This window comes from Engraulis encrasicolus, chromosome 20 (genome assembly GCF_034702125.1).
Source record: "Engraulis encrasicolus isolate BLACKSEA-1 chromosome 20, IST_EnEncr_1.0, whole genome shotgun sequence".
In the NCBI taxonomy this organism is placed as follows: domain Eukaryota; kingdom Metazoa; phylum Chordata; class Actinopteri; order Clupeiformes; family Engraulidae; genus Engraulis; species Engraulis encrasicolus.
In genome coordinates, this window is record NC_085876.1 from 35,704,904 (window position 1) to 35,732,725 (window position 27,822).

Below are 27,822 nucleotides of genomic sequence, written 5' to 3' on the forward strand. Positions count from 1 at the left end.
TACAAGGAAATTGAAATTGAGTTTCTCTCTCTATACCATGAAAGGACATAGCCATACATACACAGACAGGACTGACATTTACAAACTGGCATAAAAGTTCAAGACAGGACAGGTAATAGTGATGGACCATAACCGTAAAGTGATGAAGTTATAAATAATAACTGAGCATTTAACATTGGTGAGTGACAGTGATGGACCAGTGATGAACCAGTAACAATGAAGTGATGAAGTAATAAAAACCCATTAAAACATTAAACATTGAACAGTTGGTTATTTATGCAAAAAAAATATTCCTATGCAGTACCATACAGACATGTGCTTTTCCCATAACTATTATTATTTCAGAGATTTTTTTACTTCGCTTTTCTTTTTTTTTTAAAGGTGTGGGCTATGTAGGATTGTGGCCAGATGATTGCAACTATGCTGATCGTTGAATCTATGCTGCCTATTGCCAAATATTATCTTTTCATGAACATTTAGGCTCCTATATTTAATATTTAGTAATAAACTACTATTTACAAATATGACCAGGTATAGTAAGTTTTTCAGCTAAAAATGACAATTATGGAAATTCAAAATGAGAAACATGCAGAAGACCCACCTTTTCATGCATGAAAGTGCCATTTTCCCTGTCTGATGGTGGTGGTGCGTAGGCCTATTCGTGAAAAAGGTAACATTTGTGAATGGGCAGCATGAATTCTGGAAATAAACTACTAAAATTATTACACAGTGCACCTTTAAATATATATCTTTTTCTAGTCAGGTTAAATTCCGCCAGATGGCGCTACAGATCTGAGTGGCGAGTGGCAGCCCTGGTTGATGTCGTTATGTTGGAAGAGCGCTCATAGTCAGTCATACAGTAGACTACTCATTCCGCGTCTGTACGAAGCACTGAAGCAAGCAGTCAGAGGAAGACGAGGAAGGGGAGGGAGCGGTTTTGTCTCTTCAGGAATGCAGTCCAGTAACTCTATAAGTTGTCTTCCCACACTTTCCTCTTGACTGTGAATGGTATGAAAAGTTATTGACGGAAATGTAGTCCAGTATTTTTCCTTGCGCGCGCGCCTAACCTTCTGTTGTGAAGTTCAACACAGCAGGACAACTGGTCTAAACGGCACACTGTGCCAAACACAATCGAATTTACCTCAGGGATACTCAAAGAGGACAACTTTTGACATAGCTTGCGGTCTTTTCATCCAGGTAAGCAATAGCACTTTAACCGAGTTCATAGTCCATAGCCCAGTGGAACTGAATTAAGTTGAGCTCGTCATCTAACAACCACGAGCAAGTAGGCGTAGTTTTGCATTCCCTGAATATGACTTTTGTCTTCTTTACAGCTATTTTGAATGTACAACGAAAATATACCCAACTGACTTGTGTGGTAGGCTAAGTCCCTGAGTTTCATGACTGTCTCTGATCAGTTGCCTTGCCTGTGCTTGACGGAGGGACAGGGGATACGATGGCCTTTCTGCTGACTCGCCGCTCCGACTGCCCGGGAAGCTCCGTGGAGGGTTACAGATAGCAGCTGAGTTTTAGGTTCCAGGCCAGCAGCCAAAAGTACAGCCAGCTGCATAACCAACGTCTGACTACGAGAGAGTGGGCGCGGTTAGGCCTACGAAGTTCTAGGCTGCTGTGACCAAGTCGACAAGTAGATTCTAGCCGAAAAGTTGACCGACATCAGGACCATGGCTACCGCTGACACAATGCCCCAGGCGCTGTCGGGCTCTGCAGGTGAGGTCACCCACCACAAAGTTCTAATATTTATATTTCTCTCTCTCTCTCTCTCTCTCTCTCTCTCTCTCTCTCTCTCTCTCTCTCTCTCTCTCACTCTCTCTCACTCTCTCTCACTCTTCTTCCACCCAGCCTGGACACAGCTGGGTGTGTTGCATTTCTTCTGACGACACTAAACACTTTCCTCCCCAAAACCACCTCTCCCCCACTCCATAGTTGCCATTCACACGGCATTCTGGAGGAGGATATTTCCCCGGAGAGGTAGCCATGCATGCTCTAGTCTAGTGGATGTTGATGGGTGATGTTTTTGGTTTGACTGGCATTGGTTTGACACTAATAGTTAAAGAAGTCATATGCCACAGGGGCACAGAGAATGTAGCCTGATGCTGTCATGCAGTGAATGTGCTCATTGTGCCTTTTCCCGTGGGGAAACCAAAATGGCTTCATCAGAATAGCTGAAGTGAAACCTGTAATTCCGCATGGTCTCTCTCGCCCTCTCTCTCTCTCTCTCTCTCTCTCTCTCTCTCTCTCTCTCTCTCTCTCTCTCTCTCTCTCTCTCGCCCTCTCGCCCTCTCGCTCTGTGTAGGCTACCATAATGTGTTTTTGCATGTTTTTGCGTTTGTGGTTGAAACACAAATCTGCTGCTGTGTTGTGTTGTGCAGTTTCAGGTGAGCATTGCATCAGCCCTTGCTACACTACACTGGATAAATCTCAGTCTGGCTTTTTGACCGCCATTGGAGATGAGTTCCAGTGCTCCCCGCAGAATTTTCATAAGCCAAGGCTTATGATGTGGTCAATGAGGCGTTGGGAGGCTTATGATTAGGTACAGGGGGCGCTGGGAGGCTTATGATGAGGCACAGGGGGCTGAGGGGACATTGGGAGGCTTATGATGAGGCCCAGGGGGCAATTGTTCAGAAAAGGTCGAGACCCACTGCTCTATTAGTCTCCTCACCGGTTGCTGTTCAACTAATAGTTTTATGAGTCACAGATACAGCAGCAGTGTCCTCTCACAGGGCAGCGGATGGATCATGTGATTCAGATGCAAAACTCCCTGCTCATCTGTTTGACATTCAGCAATAATGCTGAACACCTTCTTTTAGTATTTATGACACAGTATGCTGTGAAGAGAAAAATCGGAAAACCACATCAGCATGCAGAGGTTTGCCGTTATGCTGAGCTTAAAGATACAGTGTATGAAATGATTGACTCGCACCACTTTTCGATATTGAAATGTCATTTTTGGCCCTGTCAAGTTTGGAGAAGGGAAGGGAATTCTTACATACTGTATCGAATCTTAAATAAAATTGCTCTGTAGCCCCATAATGCGTGTCATGCCACCAGTGGCATGCTGTAATAGTCATTGAAAAGTTAACTACCATAGTACTACACCACTATGGCATAACACACAGCCTTTAGTAATGCACTACGACTTGGTCATTGCCATTCTGGTAACAGCAAATTTATAACACTGTGTCTTAACGAGTGAAAGCAAGAGACTTTTTCCCCACTCCACATGCTGTGAGGAAGGGTAGGAGTTTTGTGTTGTTTGTCTGCCTGCCTGGCTGATGACTTTTGCAGACCACTTTGAAATTTGAGTTTTTTTATTTATTTATTTCTGCCGGCCAGTGGGTATGCTGCATCGTGGTGCTTGGACGGTTTGCTGTCTTGCAGAACAAATCACAATCTCACACGCACACTCACACACACACACACACACACACACACACACACACACACACACACACACACACACACACACACACACACACACACACACACACACACACACACACACACACACACACACATTCCAAATGTTCATCTCCATTTACGTCTGTCTGTGTTTATCTTTTTTTGCTCTGTCTATTTTGTTGTCTCGTTTAGCTTGACTCAGGTAAGCAAACTGCAGGACAGGGCTTATGGTTTCGCTACTACTGGAAAATAATCACCATCCCCTTCCCCGTTGTCTCTCTCTCTCTCTCTCTCTCTCTCTCTCTCTCTCTCTCTCTCTCTCTCTCTCTCTCTCTCTCTCTCTCTCTCTCTCTGCTTCTTTGTATACGGACAGAATCCAGTGCCCTTGGAAAATTGGCACATGAGGTAAGCCAGACCTTTGGTGACTTCATTATGAAAATAAAGCAAATGTCAGCAAGGGCAAAGTAGCCCATTGTCCTCCACCCATAGCATCATCGCAAGAGAGAGAGAGAGAGACAGAGAGAGAGAGAGAGAGAGGGAGAGAGAGAGAGAGAGAGAGAGAGAGGGAGAGAGAGAGAGAGTTTGTTTTCTTCAGGTTTTTTGTTGGCCTTAATGTTCTCTTGACCTATACTGTATGTTGATGTTCTTTGTAAGCTTCGGCAAAGCCAATACTCAAAGAAATGGCAATAAAATGCCAATTTATATTCAATTTAGACTAGAGTGACCGTCTCCAGATTGTTTTGTATTTCTTTATGTGTATGTGCCTGCTAATTGTGTGTCTTTCCATATGTTCTGAAGAAGGTCATTGGTCATAGAGGCATTGACCAAACAGGAGAGACCACTTACAAAAAGGTTAGTGTTGCTACTGTGCAAAACGTGACGTTCTGATATGTTTCTTGATATGAAATTGCATCCACCGTTCACCCAAGCTTTCTCTCATCAATAATGTTGCCAAGTACATCAGGGAAGTGGCCCCAGTGACCAGCACTCATAACAAATATTCAACTAGCCACCCATCATTCACCTAGTTATTTCACCTATTTTGTGTTCTGAGGTTAACATCTCATCCTGTGTTATCTGAAAGTACTGTGCGTACACTCTAATGCTGCGTGTAGACCAGAAACAACCTACGCAGCGCGACACAGGTAGCTGAGGTCACTAAAGGAGTTTTGCCTTGAATTCGCTTTATTCACTCTGGACGTGACATTGACATGTTTGATTTAGCTAATCACATAATGGCTCTGGCTAACTTGGGACATTCGAAGATATGAACATTCCAATTGTTTTTTGCCGAACTGTGTCATTGCTCATTACCAAAATATTAGCTTGACTTTAATCACTGAAATTCGCTCTGGTCGCTCAGGTCACTCAGGTCTCTTCGCTCCTGGAGAATTCACTTTAGTTGCTGACCCTCCATAGAGTAATTGTAGCAGCCATATGCCCCACCTTTTTTATGTTTTTGTATTGGCTTTTAACTTGACATTCACTGTGGTGTCACGTGACTCCTGGTTGGTAATTAGGATTTGTATATTTGTTGACCGCCTGCTTTGAACAATCTGAAATATTGCTCTCTATCACGCACAACCACACTTTACCTTCGCACCGGTAGCCCATTGCATGGTGGTGGGTTTGAAGGACGTTTTAACTTTTGTATTGGATCTTAACATTGGAACGAATAAAGGACAACAAACGAAGAGAGAAATGTTTGCGCGTCAGCTTCGTGACTCCCTTACCAGCCTCTCGGTGGCACAAGGAGTGTAGCCATAGAGAAATAATAACTTCTGTCCCTCAGGTTGAGTAGGTCCCTCTTGGTGTACACATAGCTTTAGGGCATTTTCACACTTAGTCTGAAAGCATATGTGAGTGCTCTAAAGCGTACCCAGACCCCTCGAAAGCGAAGCGTACTGAGACTTTAGTTGATATGGTCTCAATACAGTTCACTAGAGAGGCCTGACAAGTTACATCTGCGACTAGGTGCAATCACTTAAGGAGAGCTGTAGAGGACTGGCTGTGACCAGGAAGAGGACTGACACCACATAAAAGCCCAACATGACAAAAAAAGAGCACCCGGTCCTTTTGGTAATACACTTACAATGTGATGACAAACAGAACTGAGGGTTTTTTTTTCTATTGGTTCACTGTTTGTTCCACTTACAGAGGACTGAGTAGAGAGAGAGAGGTTCCATTGGCCCATTGTTTCCTGGTTCTATTATGGCCCCCCTTTAGGCAGACCTAGGCAGACCTAAGGACTGTTCTATTCATTGTAGGAGCATTATGACACGCCCCTTTAGGCAGACCGGAACCTGGTCGCGTTAGGTGCCCATAGAAACCTATTATGTTGGCATATCTCTATAGAATATCTCTGACTGAGTTCTGTTCACTTAAAGGGGACAGTATGTGAAAATACCCTTAGACACGTCTGTAATCTGCTCAAAGAGCTCAATAGCGAATGTGATTGTCATTGTTGTATATGAAGAGTTCAGATGCAAAACCCCCTAACTCCATTTCTGAAGACCTGCACTTCTATATTTTTAGAGAACCCCGTTGTTGGTTTGGTTTACATTTATGTACTTGATAATACATATAAATAGTTATATTTCATAAATAAAATAAAAAGTATGCAATTTTGGTAGCTTTGTATTAAATAAAAATGAATTAAGATTATTTTCTGAAAAGGCACTTAGGGGGTTTTGCATCTGAACTCTTCATATACACTCTATAAATGCATCCAGATGTGCAAGGAGCAATATTTGTTATATGTACATGTATTGTACAGTAAGAAAGAAAGAAGAAAGAAAGTACAGTACATATCTAAGTACAGTTTCGAGCAATATACAATATGAAACTACTCTACTACCATGCCATATGTCTGAAATGGAGCATGAGACATATATGGGCAGGGCCTGGATTAACGCACAGGCTAGATATGGCTGCAGACTCTAGGGGACCCCACCTGCCAGGAGGCCCCTGATTAGCCAAAAGTGAAAAATTGCAGAATTGTTACAGGATGCAATATTGAAAAAATCATGTGTCATGTTGAGTACAGTTGGTAGACATGTTATCCTTAATTCCTAGCTCATAATTATGACACTGCCTATGTAAATTTGTTATGAAATTTGCCTCAAGGGGGGCCCACAGCAACCTGTAGCCAAGGGGCCCCAGGCCATCTTAATCCGGCCCTGTATATGGGTATGGTAATGCCCCTCTTAGATTCACTATGCCCTTTTCAAACACACCATTCTTCAGAATGCCAGCCATATGAATACAATACAAAGTAATGTTTGTGATTTCTAACAGGCCTGCAAAGTACATTGTAGTACTGTCCAAAAGTGTTACTTCCTCCAGTTAGGATGTGACTGTGAGAGAAAATAATCTTGTCCTACAGTAGACTATAACAGAAGTCCTCCTTTGGTGTGGTTTTGGCTGACTCAGGACCCAAAGAAGGAAGCTTGATCTGTATTGTGACACTCATAGATGTAGAATTAACCGGTGTGTGACGCCAGACTTCTCAGTTTCAATCACTGTTCCTCTCTACTACTGTTGACTATAAAAGTAAAATAAATTATTACCCCGACCCTCAAGTGACAGGAGTAAAGTTAAAAAAAAGAAACAGTTTCCTTCCAACACAGGTAACTTATCTGAGTAACCAATAGACCTGTGTACATGTAATCAGCTGACTCTGTACTGATTGGATCAAGTTTGTGGTGGGTTCTTGTTTGGTTTTTAGTGGGGGTTTTCAACAACACAGCCTATCTATCTCATGAGGTTCAATGAAGTAAATATTGTAAAAGCCAGGGCTCTAAATAAACACACACCAACTAGCTAAATGTTGGTGAAAATTCAGTTTGGCTGGTAGAAAACAAAACTTAATAGCCACTTTGACTGACAGGTAGAGTATGTGTGACTAGTATGAGTTGTGTGGAGGTGCCAAACGCACACCAGAAACAGAGGTGCTGGCAACCAGTAAAACACCTGCAGGAGGAGAGAAGTGCCGCACACTCCCGAGGTGTATAAACAAGTTTTTAATGTGACAACTTTTCGGCCTGACGGCCTTCCTCGTGTGCTGACGTGACCTGAGGAAGGCCAACAGGCCGAAATGTTGTCACATTAAAAACTTGTTTATACAACTCGAGAGTGTGCTGACTAGTATGAGTTAACATAGCCAATTTGTCTAGTGATTAAATAAGTTAATTTATAACCCTGGTAACGGCTATATAATATCATGCGCTTGTGTTGTACTTACACCATGAATTTCCTTTTCCTTTTACTCCTTTTACCTCCACCGCCTCCACCCTGCCCTGCCCCACCAGACGCCGTCCTCTGCCCTGAGAGGAGCCATCCAGCTGGGCATCACTCACACGGTGGGCAGCCTCACCCAGAAGCCGGAGAGGGACGTGCTCATGCAGGACTTTGAGGTGGTGGAGAGCTACATTTTCCCAAGGTGGGTGTGGGTGTGGCACATGCACCTGCTATATTTGTGTGTGTGTGTGTGTGTGTGTGTGTGTGTGTGTGTGTGTGTGTGTGTGTGTGTGTGTGTGTGTGTGTGTGTGTGTGTGTGTGTGTGTGTGTGTGTGTGTGTGTGTGTGTGTGTGTGTGTGTGTTTGCGTGTGTGTGTGTGTGTGTGTGTGTGTGTGTGTGTGTGTGTGTGTGTGTGTGTGTGTGTGTGCGCATGGTATTGGACAAAGTTAAATGTATCAAAAGAAACTGTAGGAAAAAAGACACAAACACCAGAACATACACACAAACAACTGGACAAAATTAAGGGAAAAAACATACCACATTTCCTGAATTTATAGCCTGCCCATCTAGGAGATGGCAGTCTGCCTAGTATAGAACCAGTTTTAATGAATAAATAAAAGCCTGCCTCTTTGAGTGGGTGGTGTCACAGCCAACATCTCTTTATCTATGGCAAATATGTTTAAGGTTTGTTTTTCTTTTTGTCAAAGCCTCTTCCAAATTGCAGTCTGCCCCTGTTTGTAGCCTGGTGCAAACCCTTTCTGTGTCTCAAATGATGCTCTTGTGCACTTCGGGCACTATGTTTGAGTTTATAATCAATATGCCATGCGCACTGAAGCATAGTGTTTGAATCTCACAAGTGCGCCATTTGAGATCTAGTAATGGTTTGTGAAGTATACACTGATACAAGATGCACTGTAAATACAACATATAGGCTAATATATAATATGAAGAGTTCAGATGCAAAACCCCCTAAGTGCCATTTCAGAAAATAATCTTAATTCCTTTTTATTTAATACAAAGCTATGAGAATTGCAGATTTGTTATTTTATATAAGTAATATAACTATTTATATGTATTATCAAGTACATAAATGTAAACCAAACCAACAACGGGGTTCTCTAAAAATATAGAAGTGCATGTCTTCAGAAATGGAGTTAGGGGGTTTTGCATCTGAACTCTTCATATGTAGATACAAGTAAGACCAAAGACTGTACCACAGGGTGCTAAAAAATAGATAAAAGGCTTCTAATAATAGCACCTTTTTTCTCATCAACACCTTTGTTCTTGCACTCTCTGAACTCTGAATTCTTACTTTCACTCTTCCACCACTTCCTCTCCATCCGCCCCCTCTCTCTATCCCCCTGTCTCGTAGTTCCACCAAATCTCTTCTTTATTACAGATTTAATCTCTCTGTTGTTTTTATAATGATCTACTTGCACAATTGTTACTGTAAATAACCATGCTTTTCTTTTTTTAAATACATTTTGAAAATCATTGATTGAAAATGTAACATGACTCGAAAATGTGCATGTACACATTGTTTCGTAATGAAGTAACCTTAGAAAATCTCTCTCTCTCTCTCTCTCTCTCTCTCTCTCTCTCTCTCTCTCTCTCTCTCTCTCTCTCTCTCTCTCTCTCTCTCTCCCTCCCTCCCTCCCTCCCTCAGTAAAGGCACCAATATGACTCCTGCCCACAACTACATGGATTTCCAATTTAAGACTTACGCTCCCATGGCCTTCCGTTACTTCAGGGATATGTATGGGATTCGCCCAGACGAGTATATGGTACTTTTCTTTTCTATTTCTTTCTTTTTTTTTTCTCCAATGTATTTTGTGCAGACCCATAACTGAGTATTACTAAGCGTGTCATGATATCATCAAGTATTTTTTTATTGGTATTGTTATATTGTACCACATTGTGAGATATACCTTTACTGAACAAAAATTGCTGGATGACAGGGAAACTATCAGGGACATTTGACCTTGCTAACAGGGGTGCAAAAAGCAGACTAAACACTCTATTATAAATGTTATAATAACTTATATTATAAATTCTGCTGTTGTCAGAATGAAAATGACCAAGTTGCAGTGTATGAATAATGTGTAATGTTGCAGTATTTTTTGTGGTTGTAAACACTACACCAAAGCACAAGTGGAACAGTGTGCACAAATAGGCTACTCCCTTTCACCATGTCCAAATGCAGGCCTGCCATAACAGCAGAACATGTACCAATCATACATTCAGTGGCGGAGCAATTACACACAGGGCCCCAGGGCAAGACATTTACAGGGCCCCCTATTCAGCTTGCCAAGCTCACAATATGGGCCGCCACCACCAATATGGGAGGGCCCCGGGCCCAGGGGCAAGTGCCCTACTCGCCCTCCCCATAGCTCTGCTCCTGCATACAGTCTAATAATAGCTCTCAGCATAGGGCTGAAGGGCTCCAGAGGATGGCCTGTGCCTCTACTAAGGCTGGGCAATATGACGATATATATCGTTATCGTGATATAAGAGTGTATATCGTGACCTTTCTCCTATATCGTTTATATCGTGATAGTAATTTTATCAATTTTATACGATTGAATATCATTTAATTACATTTCATGTTGTCACAATACACACTATAAGCTAATGTAACTGTAAAAATAAGGATAAAAAGATCCATTTTAAAGAATGGTTGTTTTGCGACATGAAAAAATTAAGAGCAAATAAAGAGAATAACTGAGAACGTATGTAATTGTGCTATATCGTGATACATATCGTTATCGTGATATAAAGTAATCCATATCGTGATATTGTTTTATTTCCATATCGCCCAGCCGTAGCCTCTACCACAGTGTCTTCCTATGTGGTCGCTCGAGTGAACCAGTTGTGTGACCAGGCTACTTCATGTGTTTTTCTGAGTAACTTGAGTACAGTGTGGGAAAAAAACAAAACTGGGTGTCTCTCTGTCTGTCTGTTACACACACACACACACACACACACACACACACACACACACACACACACACACACACACACACACACACACACACACGCTCTCTCTCTCTCTCTCTCTCTCTCTCTCTCTCTCTCTCTCTCTCTCTCTCTCTCTCTCTCTCTCTGTCTTTAGGCATTGCTTGCCTAGTGTTTCCTGTCTGATGTGTGTGTGGTTGGGAAATGTTTGCCCATTTTTGTTTTGTCACACTTGCTGTTTTTTTCTTTGTTTGTGGCCTGATGTGTCGTGTGTGTGTGTGCGTGTGTGTGTGTGCATTCGTGTGTGTGTGTGTGTGTGTGTGTGTGTGAGTGCCTGTGACTGTGACTGTGTGTGACTGTGCGTGCGTGCATGTGTGCGTGTGTCTCCCTTAGTGTTCCCTGTGTAACGAGCCCCTGATAGAGCTGTCCAACCCGGGAGCCAGTGGCTCTCTCTTCTACGTCTCCAGCGACGACGAGTTCATCATCAAGACGGTGCAGCACAAGGAGGCCGAGTTCCTCCAGAAACTGCTGCCCGGATACTTCCTCGTACGTGACCCTGTGTGTGTGTGTGTGTGTGCGTGCGTGTGTGTGCAACTTCTGTCGGGATACTCCCTTGTGCGTCGGTGGGTGGGTGGCTTTTTGTGTATGCACTGTTTTGTTGTTATATTTGAGTATTGAAACAGCAAGTGAAAGAGTTAATTTAAGGCTTTAACTACAGTGTAACATAAAATGTAGTATGTGTAGTCACACTGTATTCATTCTCCCTTACAGCAATTGGGATTATGTCCTACAAATATAAAAATGGATTTTGGAAATATTCAACATGATCTCCAAAAATTCTGTGCTCCTGGACACGGGACACGGATGTTAAGAACACAAAATTCCGTGCTCCTGGACACAGAATTATTTTCCGTGATGGACACACAGAAGTGCTCTCTATACTCCCACAGCTCTATGTTTCCACAGTCTTGTGTTTTCTCAGGATTTTTCTAATTTCAAATATTTTGTCTCAAAAAAAACATTTCTTACTGACAGGTTAGGGTTAGGGATTGTTTTGGTCTGGGCACAGCTAGTTTTCTTTCATTCATTATATGAGTTTGATAGCCTAGCAACCAACTGGAAAAGGTATTTCTCAAAAATATGTCTTAAATGACTGGTTAAGGTTAGGGAATGTTTTGGTCAGAGCGAAACTTCAATTGCTGTAGCATTATTTTGTTTAGGATTAGCATTTGGTATGTATTTTCTAATGATAGAGTTAACACAGTGCTGTGGTAATAGCCTATAGAAAGCACTTCTGTGTGCCCATCACGGAAAACAATTCTGTGTCCAGGAGCACGGAAAACAATTCCGTGTCCAGGAGCACGGAATTTTGGCAAAATCCGTGCTCCTGGACACGTATTTCGTGTCCTTAACATCCGTGTCCAGGAGAACGGAATTTTTGGAGATCAGGCTGAAATGTTTTGTTAATTTTAAGGGAATTGAACCATATGGTTACAGCCTTTGACCTGTACTTTGGAATGGTTTTAGGTGGTTATGCCGTGTCTAGACCATGAGCGAACTACGCTGCCTGGTAGCGTGGGCAGCAGAAGTTTTGCCTAAAATTCGCTGCATTCGCTCCAGACGCAGAATTGACATGTTCGATTTAGCTAATCACATAACGGCTCTGGCTTCACAGGCTGGGACATTCGTTGATATGAACATTCCAATTGGTTTTCGCCGAACAGCGTCAGAGCGAATTCGCCTGCGATTAGATTTAGTTTAATCTTCAAAATTCGCTCTGGTCGCGCAAGAAGCTTCGCTCCTGGCGAATTCGCTTTGGTAGCGCAGGTCGTGTGCCCTCCATAGAGAAATAATGACTTCCGTCGCTTCGTTCGCTCCGTTCGCTCCGTTCGCTCTTGGTCTGTACACGGCATTAGAGTGGTTTATTCTTCGTCAGACTAGTAGTGTTAGGTATTGCACACTGCTAATGTGGCAGCTGTGGTGAAATGGTTAAGACTGTAGACCACAGGGTTGCAGGTTCAGTCCCCACCCTTACTAATCCCTTCCTCCCTCCATGACTGAAGTGTCCTTGAGAAAGGCATCTAACCCTACACTGCTCCAGGGTAATGTAATGCATTATTGTAATGCATTGTAATGCATTATTATTCTGTGAGCATTTCACAAATTAGCCTTATTGTGTTAAGACACGGCCCCTGTTATACATTTGCTGTTACCAGAATGGCAATCACCAATTAGTATTACTAAAGACCCTGTGCAATGTTGTAGTTATGTAGTATTATGGCAGGTTTTTTTTCAATGACTATTACAATGTGGACAGACAGTCGGTGTTTAAAGAGCCAAAACGTTGCTGACTCTCGACTGGAAAGCACAGGTCTGGGGCGATGAATGCGGCAAACTTTTCAACCTTCAGCGCTTGATCAGGGAGAGAGACCCACCGAAGCTTATGTTTGGAAAAATGTGAACATTCCATTGGCTGACGCCTGCTAGCGCCGAGCTCATTAAATATTTTTAGCTGAAGTTCAACTTGTATTTTAATGCTTTTGATGCCCTCGGCGGTAGAAACGTTTTTGCAGCTTTTACACTTGTTCTTCCATACAAAGTAAATTCCTTCCGGCACTTTCGACGCCTTCAACACCGGCGGCGGTCTGATCGCACGGTTGCCGTGCTCCACTGCTGTACCTGTGTGCATTACGGGGCTACCACCATAACTCTGTCCTCTCTCCTTCCTTTCCAGAACCTGAACCAGAACAAGCGCACCCTGCTGCCCAAGTTCTACGGCCTCTACAACATCAAGTTCGGCGGCAAGAACATCCGGCTGGTGGTGATGAACAACCTGCTGCCCCGCGCCATCCCCATGCACCTCAAGTTCGACCTGAAGGGCTCCACCTACAAGCGGCAGGCCTCGCCACGCGAGCGCGCCAAGCTGGTGCCCACCTGTAAGGACCTGGACTTCATGAATGACCTCCCCGAGGGCCTGCTGGTGGACCCAGACCACTACAGCGCCCTCTGCAGGACAATAACGAGAGACTGCCTGGTAAGACATGGATGCTAGAGACCCCTTTACCAGAGAGAGTAGAGAGAGAGAGGTTCCGTTGGCCCATTGTTTCCGGGTTCTATTATTGCAAGGGGGAGGGGGGGAAATCCCCCTTTAGGCAGACCTAGGCAGACCTAAGGACTGTTCTATTCAATGCTAGGAGTATTATGACACACGCCTTTAGGCAGACCGGAACCTGGTCATGTTAGGTGCCCATAGCAACCTCTATATAAAGAATCTCTGCCTTTACTGTTTGGGTGATGTAATCAGGCTGTGTGTGCATTGTTGGAGCAGACTCGACCATGGTCTGCTCATTTGTTAAGGAACTAGCCAGGTGTTTTTTTTTCTGAAATGGATGGTCACGATAACTTCAGATATTAAGTTGTCACAGACACGGGCATTCTTGATGGTGTGTCCTCAGTCCAGTCGGTACATTTCATTTCTTGTAACCACAATCATCTCCTATGCTTCTGGAACAGCCTATTCCCTCTCGGAATAGTATAATAAGTGTACTTTTAGGATCTCTATTTTTTACAACCGTACACGCTTCAGGACGGCAGGTCTTCTCTCTTTAGGGTCTGCACAGTCTGTTTGTGTGTGTGTGTGTGTGTGTGAATTTGAGGCAAAAATGCGCACAGTCAGTGATAACGTAACTTCTAAACGGGTCAATAGAGAGATACACATAGACAGGGACGGCCCTAGACACTGCCTGGTAAGGCATGGATATTTATTTAGTTAAGCTTAGTTTAGTTTAGTTAATGGTTAACACAGTTTTTAACTGGATGTTCATTCTCACATAAAACATAGATAAATCCAGGAAGCGGAAGGACAGCACTCTTCAGATTTTTCTTTTGTTTTCGTTCGCCCACAAACGCTTTGGGCAGAGCCCTTCTCCAGCACTGTTCATGGGTGAATAATACCGTAAGGAAAGATGCCGAGGCACACGCCGAAACGCGTTTGTGCAATAAAAAACACTGCTATGCAAGGTGCGGCCTCCTTCTTGAAACATTGAATTTAACATTTGGGCCAGCACCCTCAGACATTATATAATTTATTTTAGAGTGACGCCTGCTCCAAGAAGAAAATTATCTTTGAAGAAGCAAAGACAAATCTGAGGAGTGTTGTCCTTCACTTCCTTGATTTATCGTATTTGACAGGGGTCATTTAGTTTGTTTATTTAGTTTAGCTTACCGGTAGTTTAGTTTAGTTAATGGCTTATTTGACAGGGAAGTTAGAGGAGACAGGCTCACACTATTGCCTAATAATTAACAGTTTTTGAAGGGTGTTCATTCTCACATAAAACGAAGGACAGCACTCTTCAGATTTTTCTTTCATTTTCGTTCACCCACAAACACTTTGGGCAGAGCCCTTTTTCAGCGTTGTTCATGGGCGAATAAGCAAAGAAAAATCTGGGGAGTGTTGTCCTTCGCTTCCTTGATTTATCGTATTTGACAGGGGTCATTTACAGGGCAGTTTCAGTACCAGAGTTATCTCAAGAGCTCATTTGCATCTGTGGCCACTGGTAGTAGTTCAGATACACCGCGCTCTTCCGTGTGGTGCGTCTCCAGTTGATAACTTGGAAGGTGAAAAAGTGGATCGCACTCGGGTTCTTCTTTTCTTCTTTTTTATTTTTTATTATTTACATAGCAGCAGAAGTGTAGACAAACGTTTCGGCTGTTGCCTTCGCCAGTGTCCATCTGTGACTAACTGGGCAAGGAGCTATCAAAACAAGAAGGATGGGAAGATTCACGTGGAGGATAGATAGACACACATAGATAGAGGATAGATAGACACACATAGATAGAGTCGGAGAGACAGAGGGATGGAGAGCTAGAGAGATTCTAGTATAGAAAAGGAGATACTGGAATGAAGAGAAATGGAAACACTGTGCAGGACCATCCAGAGAGTATGACTACAGAGATGAAGTGATGGATGGATAGAGAGAGAGAGAGAGAGAGAGAGAGAGAGAGAGAGAGAGAGAGAGAGAGAGAGAGAGAGAGAGAGAGAGAGAGAGAGAGAGATTTGAAAAATGGACACTGGAAGAGATAGAGATTGAGATAGAGAGAGAGGTTGGCGCCAGAACACTAAGACACACTCTGCAAGACTTTCCAACCAGGCTGGGGGGTGGGTAACACATGAGACAAGAGACACATTGATAGAAAGAAAGATAGATGGATAGATACATAGCAAGAAACAGAGAATTGGTTGGGAGAAATGAACAGAGGTGGCAGTGAGAGAGTAGTACAATGATCTGTGGAAGACCATCCAAACAGACTGTTGGGGTAAAAGAAATACGAGCTGAGAAAGAAAGAGGCCGTGAGATTGGCAGACAGAAAGAGAGAGAGAGATTTGGTATGGAAAGCAGAGGTGTCAAAAGTAAAAGTAAAAAGAAGAAACACGGTTTCCTTCTAACACTTATCTGAGTTACCAGTAGGTCTGTGTACTTCTGTGTACGATCAGCTGACTCAAGTCAAGTTTGTGGTGGGTTCCTGTTTGTTAGGGTTTTTAGTGTTTTTCTAGTAACAACACAGTCTACCTCTACCTCATTAGATACAATGGAGTAAATACTGTAACAGTTAAGTAATATCATGTGCTAGTGATTTACTTGCACCATTAATTTATTGACACTTCTGTTGGATAGATACGAGGAGATCAGGATAGAGAGAGCGCATATCCCTTTCTGTGGGAGGTTTGTAATCAACAAACATAAAAATGATGTAATTGTAGTTGTACAGTGGCTAAGTTACTTATAAGCAACCGGACTTCTTCTGGAGCGTGAAATACCTTTCAACACTTCCACTTCCACTGTTGCACTTCACTTACAAATCACCAAAGGTGGCCAAAGTAAAAGTGAATTCATGGTGAGAGTATAACACTAGCACATGATATTACATAGTTGTTACACTATTTACTCCATTGTACTTAATGAAGTAGATAGATTGTGACTGTATTGTTACTGAAAAAACAGTAGAAACCTATCAAGGACCCACCACGAGCTTGATCCAACCAGTGCAGAGTCAGCCGATCGTAAGACAAGAACACAAGTCTACTGTTTACTCAGATAAGTTACCTGTGTTGGAAGAAAACTTTGTTTCACCATAAAATGGTTAGATGCTTACGGAATGACCGAATTAGCTTGTAGATCACTAAGCTGTTGTAGCCTAAATAAACAAGTACAGTAGCTGTGAAAAGGTCAGTGTTTGGTGCTTTTTCTAGGTCACTGTGCTAGTACGGAAAGTGTGTACAGAAAGAGGGCACACTGAAGAATATTTGACTTGTTGCTGCTTCACGTTTGTCATTTACACCAGCACGTAGATAATATGGTATAATTAGGAATGTGTGTGTGTGTGTGTGTGTGTGTGTGTGTGTGTGTGTGTGTGTGTGTGTGTGTGTGTGTGTGTGTGTGTGTGTGTGTGTGTGTGTGTGGCTCGAGTCGGTTGCTATGCATGGCTCAGAGGTGGCAGGTTGTGAGCATATCGGATTGTAATTCAAAGTAACAGGTGCAGCGCTACCACATGATCACCACAAAACCAAACGCAAACACAGTGCAATCTCCTGCCTCACTGTCCAAAACATGATAATAACCCACCACAGAACCAGAGCTGTCTGCCTGTCGATCCGCCTGTCTGTGTGTCTGTCTGTCTGTGTGTCTGTCTATTTCTGTCTCCTTGCCCCTGGGGCTCTCTGTTGATCCGCCTGTATGTGTGTGTGTGTGTGTGTCTGTCTGCTATGCCAGCTGCTGTGGAGTGCCTGCATGGATCTCTCCAACTTGTGGAGTGTGTGTGTGTGTGTGTGTGTGTGTGTGTGTGTGTGTGTGTGTGTGTCTGCCATGCCAGCTCCTGTGGAGTGTGTGCATGGATCTCTCCAGCTTGTAGAGTTTGTGTGTATGTGTGTGTATCCGTGTGTGCCTACACATGGCTGCATGCATACAGTATTATCTACAAGTTATAGTGTATGTGTGCATGTGTGTGTGTGTGTGTTTCTTTTCCACGTGCCTGCATGCGCGTCACTAACTGATGGAGTTTGTGTGGGTGCATGTGCTTGTGGGTGTTGTAATTCTTGCCCAATAATAGTGTTTCTCAACAGGGGCGGTACCACCCCCCCAGGGGGCGTCTAGGGGGGCATTGAGAAGGATAAAGCGGAGAGGGGGCAGTGCTTAGTTGCCATTGGGGGGCATTAGTCCTTTTAATGTTTTAATAGTAAGGGAGCGTTATCAGGCTTATGATGGGGTCAAGGAGGCGTTGGGATGCTTCTGATGAGGCCAAGGGGGCGTTTGTTCGAAAAAGGTTGAGAACCTTTCAGGCACACCTTGCTATGTGAGTGCACATGTAAGCTGCCGGTATTTACAGTTCACACAAGAGTCATATTTATGTCAGCTTACCAAGGTCAGCTCTACATATGCATATCCTTCGCTATAATAAATGAACACTAGCACTTTTCCAATATATCCTGCTGAGTATGTATATTCAACTGTCTGGGCAAAACCGTAAGGATCAATTTCCATACCCTTACATTGTACATGTGTGCATTCTCAAATATGAATGTCACCTATGTTCCTGTCTGCCGCAGATGTTTTGTGTTAATGAGATAACTTTTGAAAGGGTGGAGGGATTTGCACCAAATGTTTTGTGTGAATGCTCTATGATAAGTACAGGGCTCTAAATTAGTACCAGTCAACCAGCCAAATGCTGGAGAAAATTCAGTTTTGCTGGTAGAAGATCCAGGGCCGGATGAAGATCCTGACAAAGATCCAGAGTGATCAAAACGTGGTTGTTGTTGCAGTTTTAATTTAATAAACTCTATTTTGTTGGCGCTCATTCCCCAGTGTGCAGCCTACCTCTGACAGTCAGAGGTGACTGCATACAGTAGGCCTAGTGTATGTTCTTCTTTATTTACTGATGAAGGTCTAAGGACCGAAAGCTTGCAAGTCAAATAAAGCTTCTTTGCACAAAAATAGATCTGAAGTGTGCGGATTGTCCTCTTTTTATACAGAAATCTCTACTGAATCCTGCACCTTCTAAACAGATGAGCGGTGGCCTATCACAACTTCTTTATTTGCTAAAACCCTCTCATCTTCCTTGGCAGCTTCTGGAGAGCTTCAAGATCATGGACTACAGTCTCCTTGTGGGCATTCACCAGCTGGAGCAGCAGCCGACAGGGGCAGGGCCAGGGGGGGCAGCAGAGGTGGCCGCCGCACTGCCCGAGCGACAGAAGCCCCTCTACTGCACCGCCATGGAGGCCATCCAGGGGGAGGCCAAGGGGAGAACGCCTGACCAGTTCCACGACCAGTGAGTCAAGACGAGTCTTAGTCTAGTCTAGTCTAGTCTGTCTATCTGACTGTCTAGCTATCTGTCTGTCCTTCCCCCGGGGAGGCCAAGGGGAGGGTGCCTTGACCTATGAGTCCACTCTGTCTGTCTATCTGTCTGTCTGTCTGTCTGTCTGTCTGTCTGTCTGTCTGTCTCTTCGTTTCTTTAGGAGGACCTCTAACCAATAACAGAACCAGAACAATTTTTTTTATCTCTCTGCCTCTCTCTCTCTCTCTCTCTCCCTCTCTCTCTCTCTCTCTCTCTCCCTCTCTCTCTCTCTCTCTCTCTCTCTGTTTCGTGTATTTCTATGATTGATGTTAAAAGACAGACAGTAGCCTCTTCCTGCAGATGGGCCCGTCGACGGGCCTATTCACTCTTTGCCGAAAACACTCAACTACGTAATACCAACATTGCTATGACAATGCAGAGCGTCTCAAGTAACCGATTAAGACTTGATCATTACCATTTTAGTGACAATAAGGTTATAACAGAGGCTCTGTGCTAAGGGGTTATTTCCTACACTTGATAAAACAAATAATAGTCCTACAAATGGCCATGTTCATTTGGGAAATGTGTTGATTTGTGTGTTGGTTGTTGTGTTTGTGTGTTTGCCTTCAGCCTGGGTGGCATTCCTGCGCACTCCAAAGGAGCAAGGGTGGTGGTTTTCATTGGCATCATCGACATCTTACAGTCATACAGGTGGGTACAATGCTGTGCCATTTTTGTTATTTCCGTAGCCCTAATGCTGGGTTAGGACAAAACGTTGATACATTGAATAAAACTCAACTAAATCAACAACAACTGCAACTACTCAACAACAACATAGCTATGACATTCCTGAGAGTCTTAAGTAACAGATTAAGACGCCACCAAGCTTACAACAGAGGCTTATAACATGTACATGAAGAGGGTAAATGTATTTTGCTGTATTCCACAGAACTGTCCCGTGGAACTGTATTGTGTTGTAATGCAAAGTCAGAAAGTCTGGAGCTCGCACTCAAAAAAGACTTGAAAAGAGATGCCCAAATAAAGTGGGTTTTTAATGATCTCACAATATGCCGTGCTGTATTTACAAAGGTGCAAACATTTCGGGTGATCCCATCCTCAGTGCAAAAAAAAAAAAAAATGTATTGTGTTTGCACATTCTACCTGCACTAACAAAAACCTGCCCGTGGCTCGACAGCTGTTGCTGCATATCATGCTTGATATACTGTCCTGAACAACTGGTTCTCTAACTCAACATTATGTATTATTATTTCAGAATGTTACACTAGGACAATGTAAATATACACACAACCCACTTTTTAGCTCTTTAGCTCAAGCTTAAAGGGGTATGCCACTATTTTGGGGCTTAGTACAGTTAAAATCGTTGGCTGATGCTACACGGATCCATTGACTTTCACTAGCTTGGCGACATGCTCCCTCTTTTAACTTGTCTTAAAGCAAGACAACGCTTAACATGAAAAATAAGACACTTTACCACCTTTATAAACCCTGGCCAACGATTTTAACTGTATTAAGCCCCAAAATAGTGGCATACCCCTTTAATACTTAATATCTATTACTATGTCACATATTACTACTGCTGCTAAGTCAGAATGTTACAATAGGGCAGTGTAAATATACACAAATTACCTCTACTTTATTATTTGTTACTATGCCACAATGCTGCTGTAAGATTGTTACACAAGGACAATGCAAATGCACAACACAAATAACTGTTTTTAATATATGCTGTGTCTATGTCTGCTGCTGTCCAGTCTTGCACTTTCCTGTAATGTCTATATGTCTTAGTGTTTGTGTCTGCATGGGAAAGTAAGAAACGTAATTTCAATTCTTTGTATGACCAGTGCATGTAAATAAATTGAGAATAAAGCCGACTTGACTTGACTTGACTTGTTTGCAGGAGGAAGCGTAATGTAGTGTGTCTGCGTTAGCAACTACACCAAACTCGATGCTGAATCCTTTTGCATTTTTCATGAATGTTGTTGTTTACATTTACAGGTTTGTGAAGAAGCTGGAACATTCTTGGAAGTCGCTTATCCATGACGGGGTGAGGCAAGATGAAGAGATCACACAGACACACAGAGACACACAGACACACAGACACACACACACACACACACACACACACACACACACACACACACACACACACACACACACACACTTGAGCGCGCACACACACACACACACACACATACCCCCACACACACACACACACACAGACACACAGACACACACACACTTACGAGCACATACACACACACACACACATACACACACACACACTCATACACACACATGCATACACACACACACTTACAAGAGCATACGCACGCACGCACACACACACACACTTCCGCGCGCACATACACACACACACTTAGGACGAGCACACACACACACACACACACACACACACTTGAACGCACATACACACACACACACACACACACACACACACACACACACATAGACTCTCTCTCTCTCTCTCTCTCTCTCTCTCACACACACACACACACACACACACGCACACACACACACACGCGCATACTGTACGTACAAATACACTCCCGGCTGTAAATCCTACTAGCGTCTGACTTCCACAGATGTTTGAGTCTCATATTTCATGTCTCTGGGCTGCAGGATACAGTGTCGGTGCACAGGCCGGATTTCTACGCCGAGCGCTTCCAGAAGTTCATGTGCGAAAAGGTCTTCAAGAGCATACCACGCGAGCGTACGTGAACTTGTGTCTTAGTGTTTGTGTGTGTGTGTGTGTGTGTGTGTGTGTGTGTGTGTGTGTGTGTGTGTGTGTGTAAGTGTGTAAGTGTGTGTGTGTGCATGTAAGTGTGCATGTGTGTATGTGTGTGTATTCATCTACTTCCTCTTAGCATTGTCTCATCTGATTCTGAAACATTCCACTTCACTCCCTGCTTTCCCTTTCGCCCTCTGACACTCAGATTTTGAGCCGTTGCTGTTCCTCATACCACAGCTAAGGAAATGTTGATGATGCTTCAGTTGAAGTATCCAAGGCAGTCTTCAAAAAGTTAAAATAACTTTATTAAACGGCTAAATCATTACAGAAATGTTTTTAAATGGCTTTATTAAACGACTAAATCACTATAGAAATGTCATTTCTATAATGATTTAGCTTTTTAATAAAGCTATTTTAACTTTTTGAAGAGTGCTTTGGATACTTAATCTCAAATGCTTTATTTTTTTTACCAAAGAGATGTGTACTACAAATATCTAACCTGATGGAACTGAACAGTCTGATGTGAAAACAAATATCCCTATGGAGCAATAAAGAATCTACCCTTTTGTTGGAAATGTTGATTATGTTGATATGTTGCTAGGTTACCATATGCCTTACTTCCTTTGCACATCTATTCTGCCCTACAAAGCAAGAAGGCAGTCCTCAATAATAAGGTATTTTGTCTTTCTTTCTCCCATTCTTCCCCCTTTTCACTCCTCCTCCCCTGTGTGTTTTGTTCTAATCTCCCCACACAGTGAAGACCTCCCCCTCCAGAAGGAGTCGCGCTGGTCCTCACACCCTGAGGAGAGCCAACGTGCCTCCTGGTGCTCCTGTACGCCTGCCCGCCTCTGCCCAGTCCAACCCCCAACAGCCCCCTTCAGCTGCCCAGCCACAGCCACAATCACAGCCGCAGTCCCCGTCAGAGTCCCAACCCCAGCCCTCGTCCCAGCCCCAGCTTCCTGAGGAGGCCCGGGGACAGAAGCCTACGCAGCCCACAGCTCCTGGCAAGGAGAGCGACAGAACTAGTGGTAAGAATAAACAGCTCACTAGTTCACCCTTGAATGCGTAGAGTACAGTAAGCATGTTTTGCGTATGGTAGCTGTACTCTGTCCTGGGATGATTTAAGCAGAGATCATGCGGTATGAGAGCTGCTCGCACACCTTTGTGTGTAGAGTTATGGTAGAGTGGACCACTAGTGAAATGGAAGAGTTCAGGGACAATTCGAGAGCTTTAGTGCAAAACAGGTGAATGGGTAGGAGGGATTAAATCTCCACGAAGGCGGGAGCAGGTAATGACACCTGTCAATCACTCAGTGGGCTTCCTCTCGAATCACATTTATAGAAACAAAATCGTGGGTTACTCCCTCAATTAGTGTTGGCAATAGCAACTGATCCATTGATTTAGCAGTGTTACTGTACAGTATATTTATGCACAATTCACATAACATGAAGCTCAAAGTATAGATAGATAGATATTTATTTGCCCTTTCATAAAATTGTTCTGTGCCATTTTCTGTGCATCTGATATGTAAAGTATTAAGTAAGCATTTCAAAAATGTGTTCAAGGAACACATAGGATGGCACTTTTTGCAGCTGGGAAGTTTTCAGCATGGTGTTTATGACATGCTTACACCTCCCGTTCTCCTCCCTCCTCCCTCCTCCCTCCTCCCTCTTCCCTCCACCTCAGGCATGTCGACGGCCTGCCCAGACCTGCTGCTGAGGACCCCAGCTCAAGAGAACATCAGTGGCAGCGGCGGCGGCCATCGCAGAGCTCCCATCGCACGCGCTGAGACTCTGGACGAGCCTATCGAGTGAGCGTGTGTGTATGTGTGTGTGTGTGTGCGTGAGCGCGCATGTGCGCTTCTCCAAAATGGCGTACATGCTGAGACGGGAGTTATGAGCTCCTTCAAACTGCTCTAAAATCATGCCGCACACCCGTTGTAATTGCCATCGTTAACGCAAGCAGATTCAAAATGCTTTGAGAAACGATCCTGATAGTGTGCGTGTGCGTGTTTGTATTTGTCCAAGGGGTAGAGCCTGGAGCCTGTGTGTGTGTGTGTGTGTGTGTGTGTGTGTGTGTGTGTGTGTGTGTGTGTGTGTGTGTGTGTGTGTGTGTGTGTGTGTGTGTGTGTGTGTGTGTGTGTGTGTGTGTGTGTGTGTGTGTGTTAGAGAGAGAGAGAGATGTGAGTGGCATGCATGTGTGAGTGCTCTGATACAGTCAAGTGTAGGCTTGTATTGTGTATGCATTTTAGTGTGCGTACGCGTACCTCCACTCTTGTATCTAAAATTTGTAAACACAGAAACACGTCTTGTTTATGAAGCACATACTGTACTTCTATTTGTGTTCTGTTCTCACCAACACTCTAGAACATTGCCTTACTTAAAAACGTAAGGCAGTAGGGCAACTTTTACTTTTTATACATTCAACTGCCTTCAATGTTTTACAGTGAATGCTGCACTCTACTCCCCTCTGCCATTTATTCATCCATTCATCCATTTCTCCACCTCCAATCCTCCCCTCCTCCTCCATCTGGCCTCCCTTGCTGCCCCTCATTTCCACTGCCAGACATCCAATCAGGCAGAAAAGATCTGCAACTGTCTCTCTCCCCCTCTGTATCCCTTGCAGGCTCCAGGTGGTCAACAAGAGGGGAGACGACGTCACTGAGGCCGGCGGTGCTGGTGAACCCACAAGCATCCCTCTGTAGCTGATGTCATCTGCGCCAGTTCGCCACTCGTAGGAGGCTCGAACCCACAAACTTCCAGTCAATGCTCCAGTTCGGGCATGGGAGGCACAGCACGATACTGCTGAGCTAAAGGTCCAGACCGATATATCATCACTACTGATCTCCTGATGAGGCTTCGGGAGGGAGGTTTACTAACCTTCTGCCATCGAACTCTACTAGTTGGCATCGGTTACACCTCTGAAGTTGCGAGGTGTTACGGAGAGGCAAGAGTCAGCTGAGGACAAGTAAAACAAGCTCATTCACATTGCTCAACCAAGTGTCCTGCTCTTGGGCTTTGAAGAACGGAAGTGTCATGTCACAACGTGTCCAGGAACTCTAAAACGAAAAGAAAAATGACTGGACTCCGTTGGAAAGCAGAGACTGTGGAGAACCGTGCTGTTTTACTACAGAATATGGTTGAGAGGGGGCTAGTAGCGACAGCAGGAACTGTATTCTAAACAGTATTTCAAACATAAGTGGAGCATATTCACACTAGACTATCAGGACATGCTATGCGCGCTGTATGCATTTGGCTGGGAAATGGAAGTATTCGAGCAGTTACACACCACAGTGTTTGTGGTATGTAAAGGAAATGTGGTTGTCTTTTTTGTCTTTTTTTTTTGCTCTGAAACCTGGTGGAAATTAGAACAATGACTTCCACAGTGGTATGCAGAGGAAATGGCGGTTGTGGTGGTGTTGCTACAACCGTTGACTTACCAGACCTTCTTTCTTTTTTTCTTTTCACAGAAATATCACAAATCTCCTATCAGTACTGTATTTATTTATTAGTACTATTATCAACACAATGAACAGTGGTTTGCAATTTTAAAAGATTTTTTTGTTTTATAGTTGTTGTTGAAGTTGTAATCTGACCAGCAGTTTGGCATACGGTTTTACTTCTGTTAAAAAAAAACACCAAAAAAAAGGGTGCTGGCAATTATCTGTCTTCAATGTTGGGCGTTTAGGGTAAAAGTGTTACACAATGAATACGAGTGTGGCATCTCTGACTGTGATCTCCCATCCTACACTGTGGCCTCAGGGTGCAAGCCAGTCTGAGTCCTCCCATCCTACTCTGTGGCCTCAGGATGCAAGCCAGTCTGTGGCCTCCCATCCTACACTGTGGCCTCAGGGTGCAAGCCAGTCTGAGTCCTCCTATCCTACACTGTGGCCTCAGGGTGCAAGCCAGTCTGTGTCCCTCCCATCCTACACTGTGGCCTCAGGGTGCAAGCCAGTCTGTGTCCTCCCGGCTCCCATCCTACTCTGTGGCCTCATGGTGCAAGCCAGTCTGTGTCCTCCCATCCTACACTGTGGCCTCAGGGTGCAAGCCAGTCTGTGTCCTGTTGTCCTCCCATCCTTCCCTGTGTCATCTTGCCTCATGATGCGAGTCTCCACGTCATTGATTATCAAAGGTTTTAATTAACCTCTTAACACAGAGCCTCTGCTATGGCCATATTGTCACCAAATGGTAATGACCATGTCTTAGAGACTGCATTGTCATAGCAATGTTGTTATGATGTAATTTAACGCTTTCAGCAGAGTGAATAGGCCTGTCGACAGGCCTATCTGCAGAAAGAGGCTACTAATATTGTTACATTTTATTTTATTTAGTATCCTGCAAAACAACATAATGTAAAGGTCATTCTCTCATATGGAATTGGTATGATGAATGGGAGCTGGTTGATAGCCGGCAAACTATTGTTTTCTCCATGAAGTCGGGGTGACACTGAGGCAAAAGGCCAGAGACCACAGGAAAGGACCGGTGGACAGGGGTTGGGCATTTCTCAAAGTGAAGTGTATTAGCTTCTTAAAGTTATGGTCAGACTTAGCTCCAGTTGTGGCTGTTGATATTTTAGGCTCTGAAGGAGACAGTAGTCGCAACGCGTCAGCCCATTGAATTAAAGGCTTTTTAACTTCACCAGCAGTGTGCCTTGGAATCTTTGGCAGACCTTATCAACAGCCACAAGTGGAGCTAAGTCTGACCATAATTTTAAGAAACTTTATTTCCTTGAGCCAAAGAGCACCTGCTAAAGAGAAAAAAAGTGAAGCAGCACTCCTCCATGATCAACATTCCCTTGTGAACAGTTGATATTTTTAGCATATGAAGTGTATTAGCCTTGCTAGCACAAGTAATGCCCATTTGCTCCCGGTGTATTCAATTATTACACTAATTACACATAGAACTAGTGATTGGATACTCTTTGTTGAAATCTGTGAAAAATGGGCGTTACTCGTCCTAGCAAAGCTAAGCTAGGACACATCACATTGAGGAATACCCGTTCACTTGCACCCTCTGTGTGAAGGATTGTGGGAGGAGGATCATATCCCAGGTGAAAAAAGTGGTTCAATTTAGTACAATAAAAGCATGACTGAAGTGTACTTAGCATGTTAAAAGTGCACTCGTGCTTTTTGTGCTAAGAAAAAGTATGTTTACAATATGCTTATTTAAAGTGTACTTAAAATTAGATGTAATTAAGTTGCTCTCAAAGAAAGTACACTTAGCGAACCATACTTCAAGTGGACTTCGAAGATGTTTGGCTAAAGTGTATTTAGAGGAATATACTAAGTGTTCTAATAGTGAACTTACTAAAAGTGTATTTTTTAATAACATATTGCAATTGTACTTTTTTAAAGTGCAATATGATTACACTTCACCCAAATGTCTTTGAAGTGTGATTTTCTATAGTGCGCTTTAAAGTAAATCGTTTTAACATATTGCAAGTACACTTTTTCTAAGTGCACCATGATTGTACTTCACCCAAAAATCTTCAAAGTGTGCTTATGTCACAGGTGGGGCGCGCGTTTGCTGGCCGCGCCCACTTTGATACTACTACCCTGGGAGTTCACTGCACAACACCAAAAACCAAGACACAAGTTCCAGTTTTCGTTCTATTTATTTACCACCACTGGATTAAAAGTCAAAAGGGGTAGGCCTAGTTGTCTCTGTCCATTACCCACGGGGGAACCCACCCACGCCCAAGTCTGAAGTCTCCAATGGAATGCTTGGACAGTCCATCCGTGCGGGGGTTGCGAGGTGAATTACACTGCAACGGGGGCATGGCACACACGTTCAATCGGGAGCAGCTGGCGGTGATGAGAAGCGATGGGAGTTCTTCTGCGTAGGCCCGGAATAGCTGGTTGGTCTTCAGCAGTCTTGGGTGCGAGCGAGAGGAGGAGGAGAAGGGAGAAGAGAGAGAGAGAGAGAGAGAGAGAGAGAGAGAGAGCGGCGCACTCACGGCGCGCAGTAACCAGGCGAATACGAGTCACTCATCTTCACGGTGGGGTGCATGTCCGTCTCACCCATTTCCATCGAGGCAGGTTCACCTGGCCGTCACTCTGATTGCGGACTCCTTCTGGGCACTATGCCAGTCGCGCTCTCCTCCGAGCTGCC

The 27,822-nt window shown here is 43.8% G+C and overlaps 1 protein-coding gene across 4 annotated transcripts; it reads left to right on the top strand.

The window, feature by feature from the left end:
• The first annotated feature begins 795 nt into the window (after window positions 1-795).
• Window positions 796-26,761, top strand: LOC134436561 (phosphatidylinositol 4-phosphate 5-kinase type-1 alpha-like). 4 transcript variants are annotated; one of them, XM_063185831.1, is made up of 16 exons: window positions 796-1,197; window positions 1,419-1,728; window positions 1,945-1,989; window positions 3,794-3,825; window positions 4,219-4,272; window positions 7,731-7,861; window positions 9,326-9,443; window positions 11,008-11,160; window positions 13,349-13,648; window positions 18,734-18,936; window positions 19,573-19,653; window positions 20,959-21,007; window positions 21,604-21,694; window positions 22,468-22,740; window positions 23,399-23,522; window positions 24,278-26,761. In XM_063185831.1, exons 2-16 carry the CDS (start codon window positions 1,683-1,685, stop codon window positions 24,414-24,416), a joined length of 1,839 nt encoding a protein of 612 aa, XP_063041901.1. In that variant the 5' UTR covers window positions 796-1,197; window positions 1,419-1,682; the 3' UTR covers window positions 24,417-26,761. The 4 variants fall into 4 exon arrangements, with proteins under 4 accessions (XP_063041901.1, XP_063041900.1, XP_063041902.1 ...); XM_063185830.1 differs by having other exon boundaries at window positions 1,449-1,728; XM_063185833.1 differs by having other exon boundaries at window positions 799-1,197; window positions 1,335-1,728; window positions 24,338-26,761.
• Window positions 26,762-27,822: the final 1,061 nt, after the last annotated feature.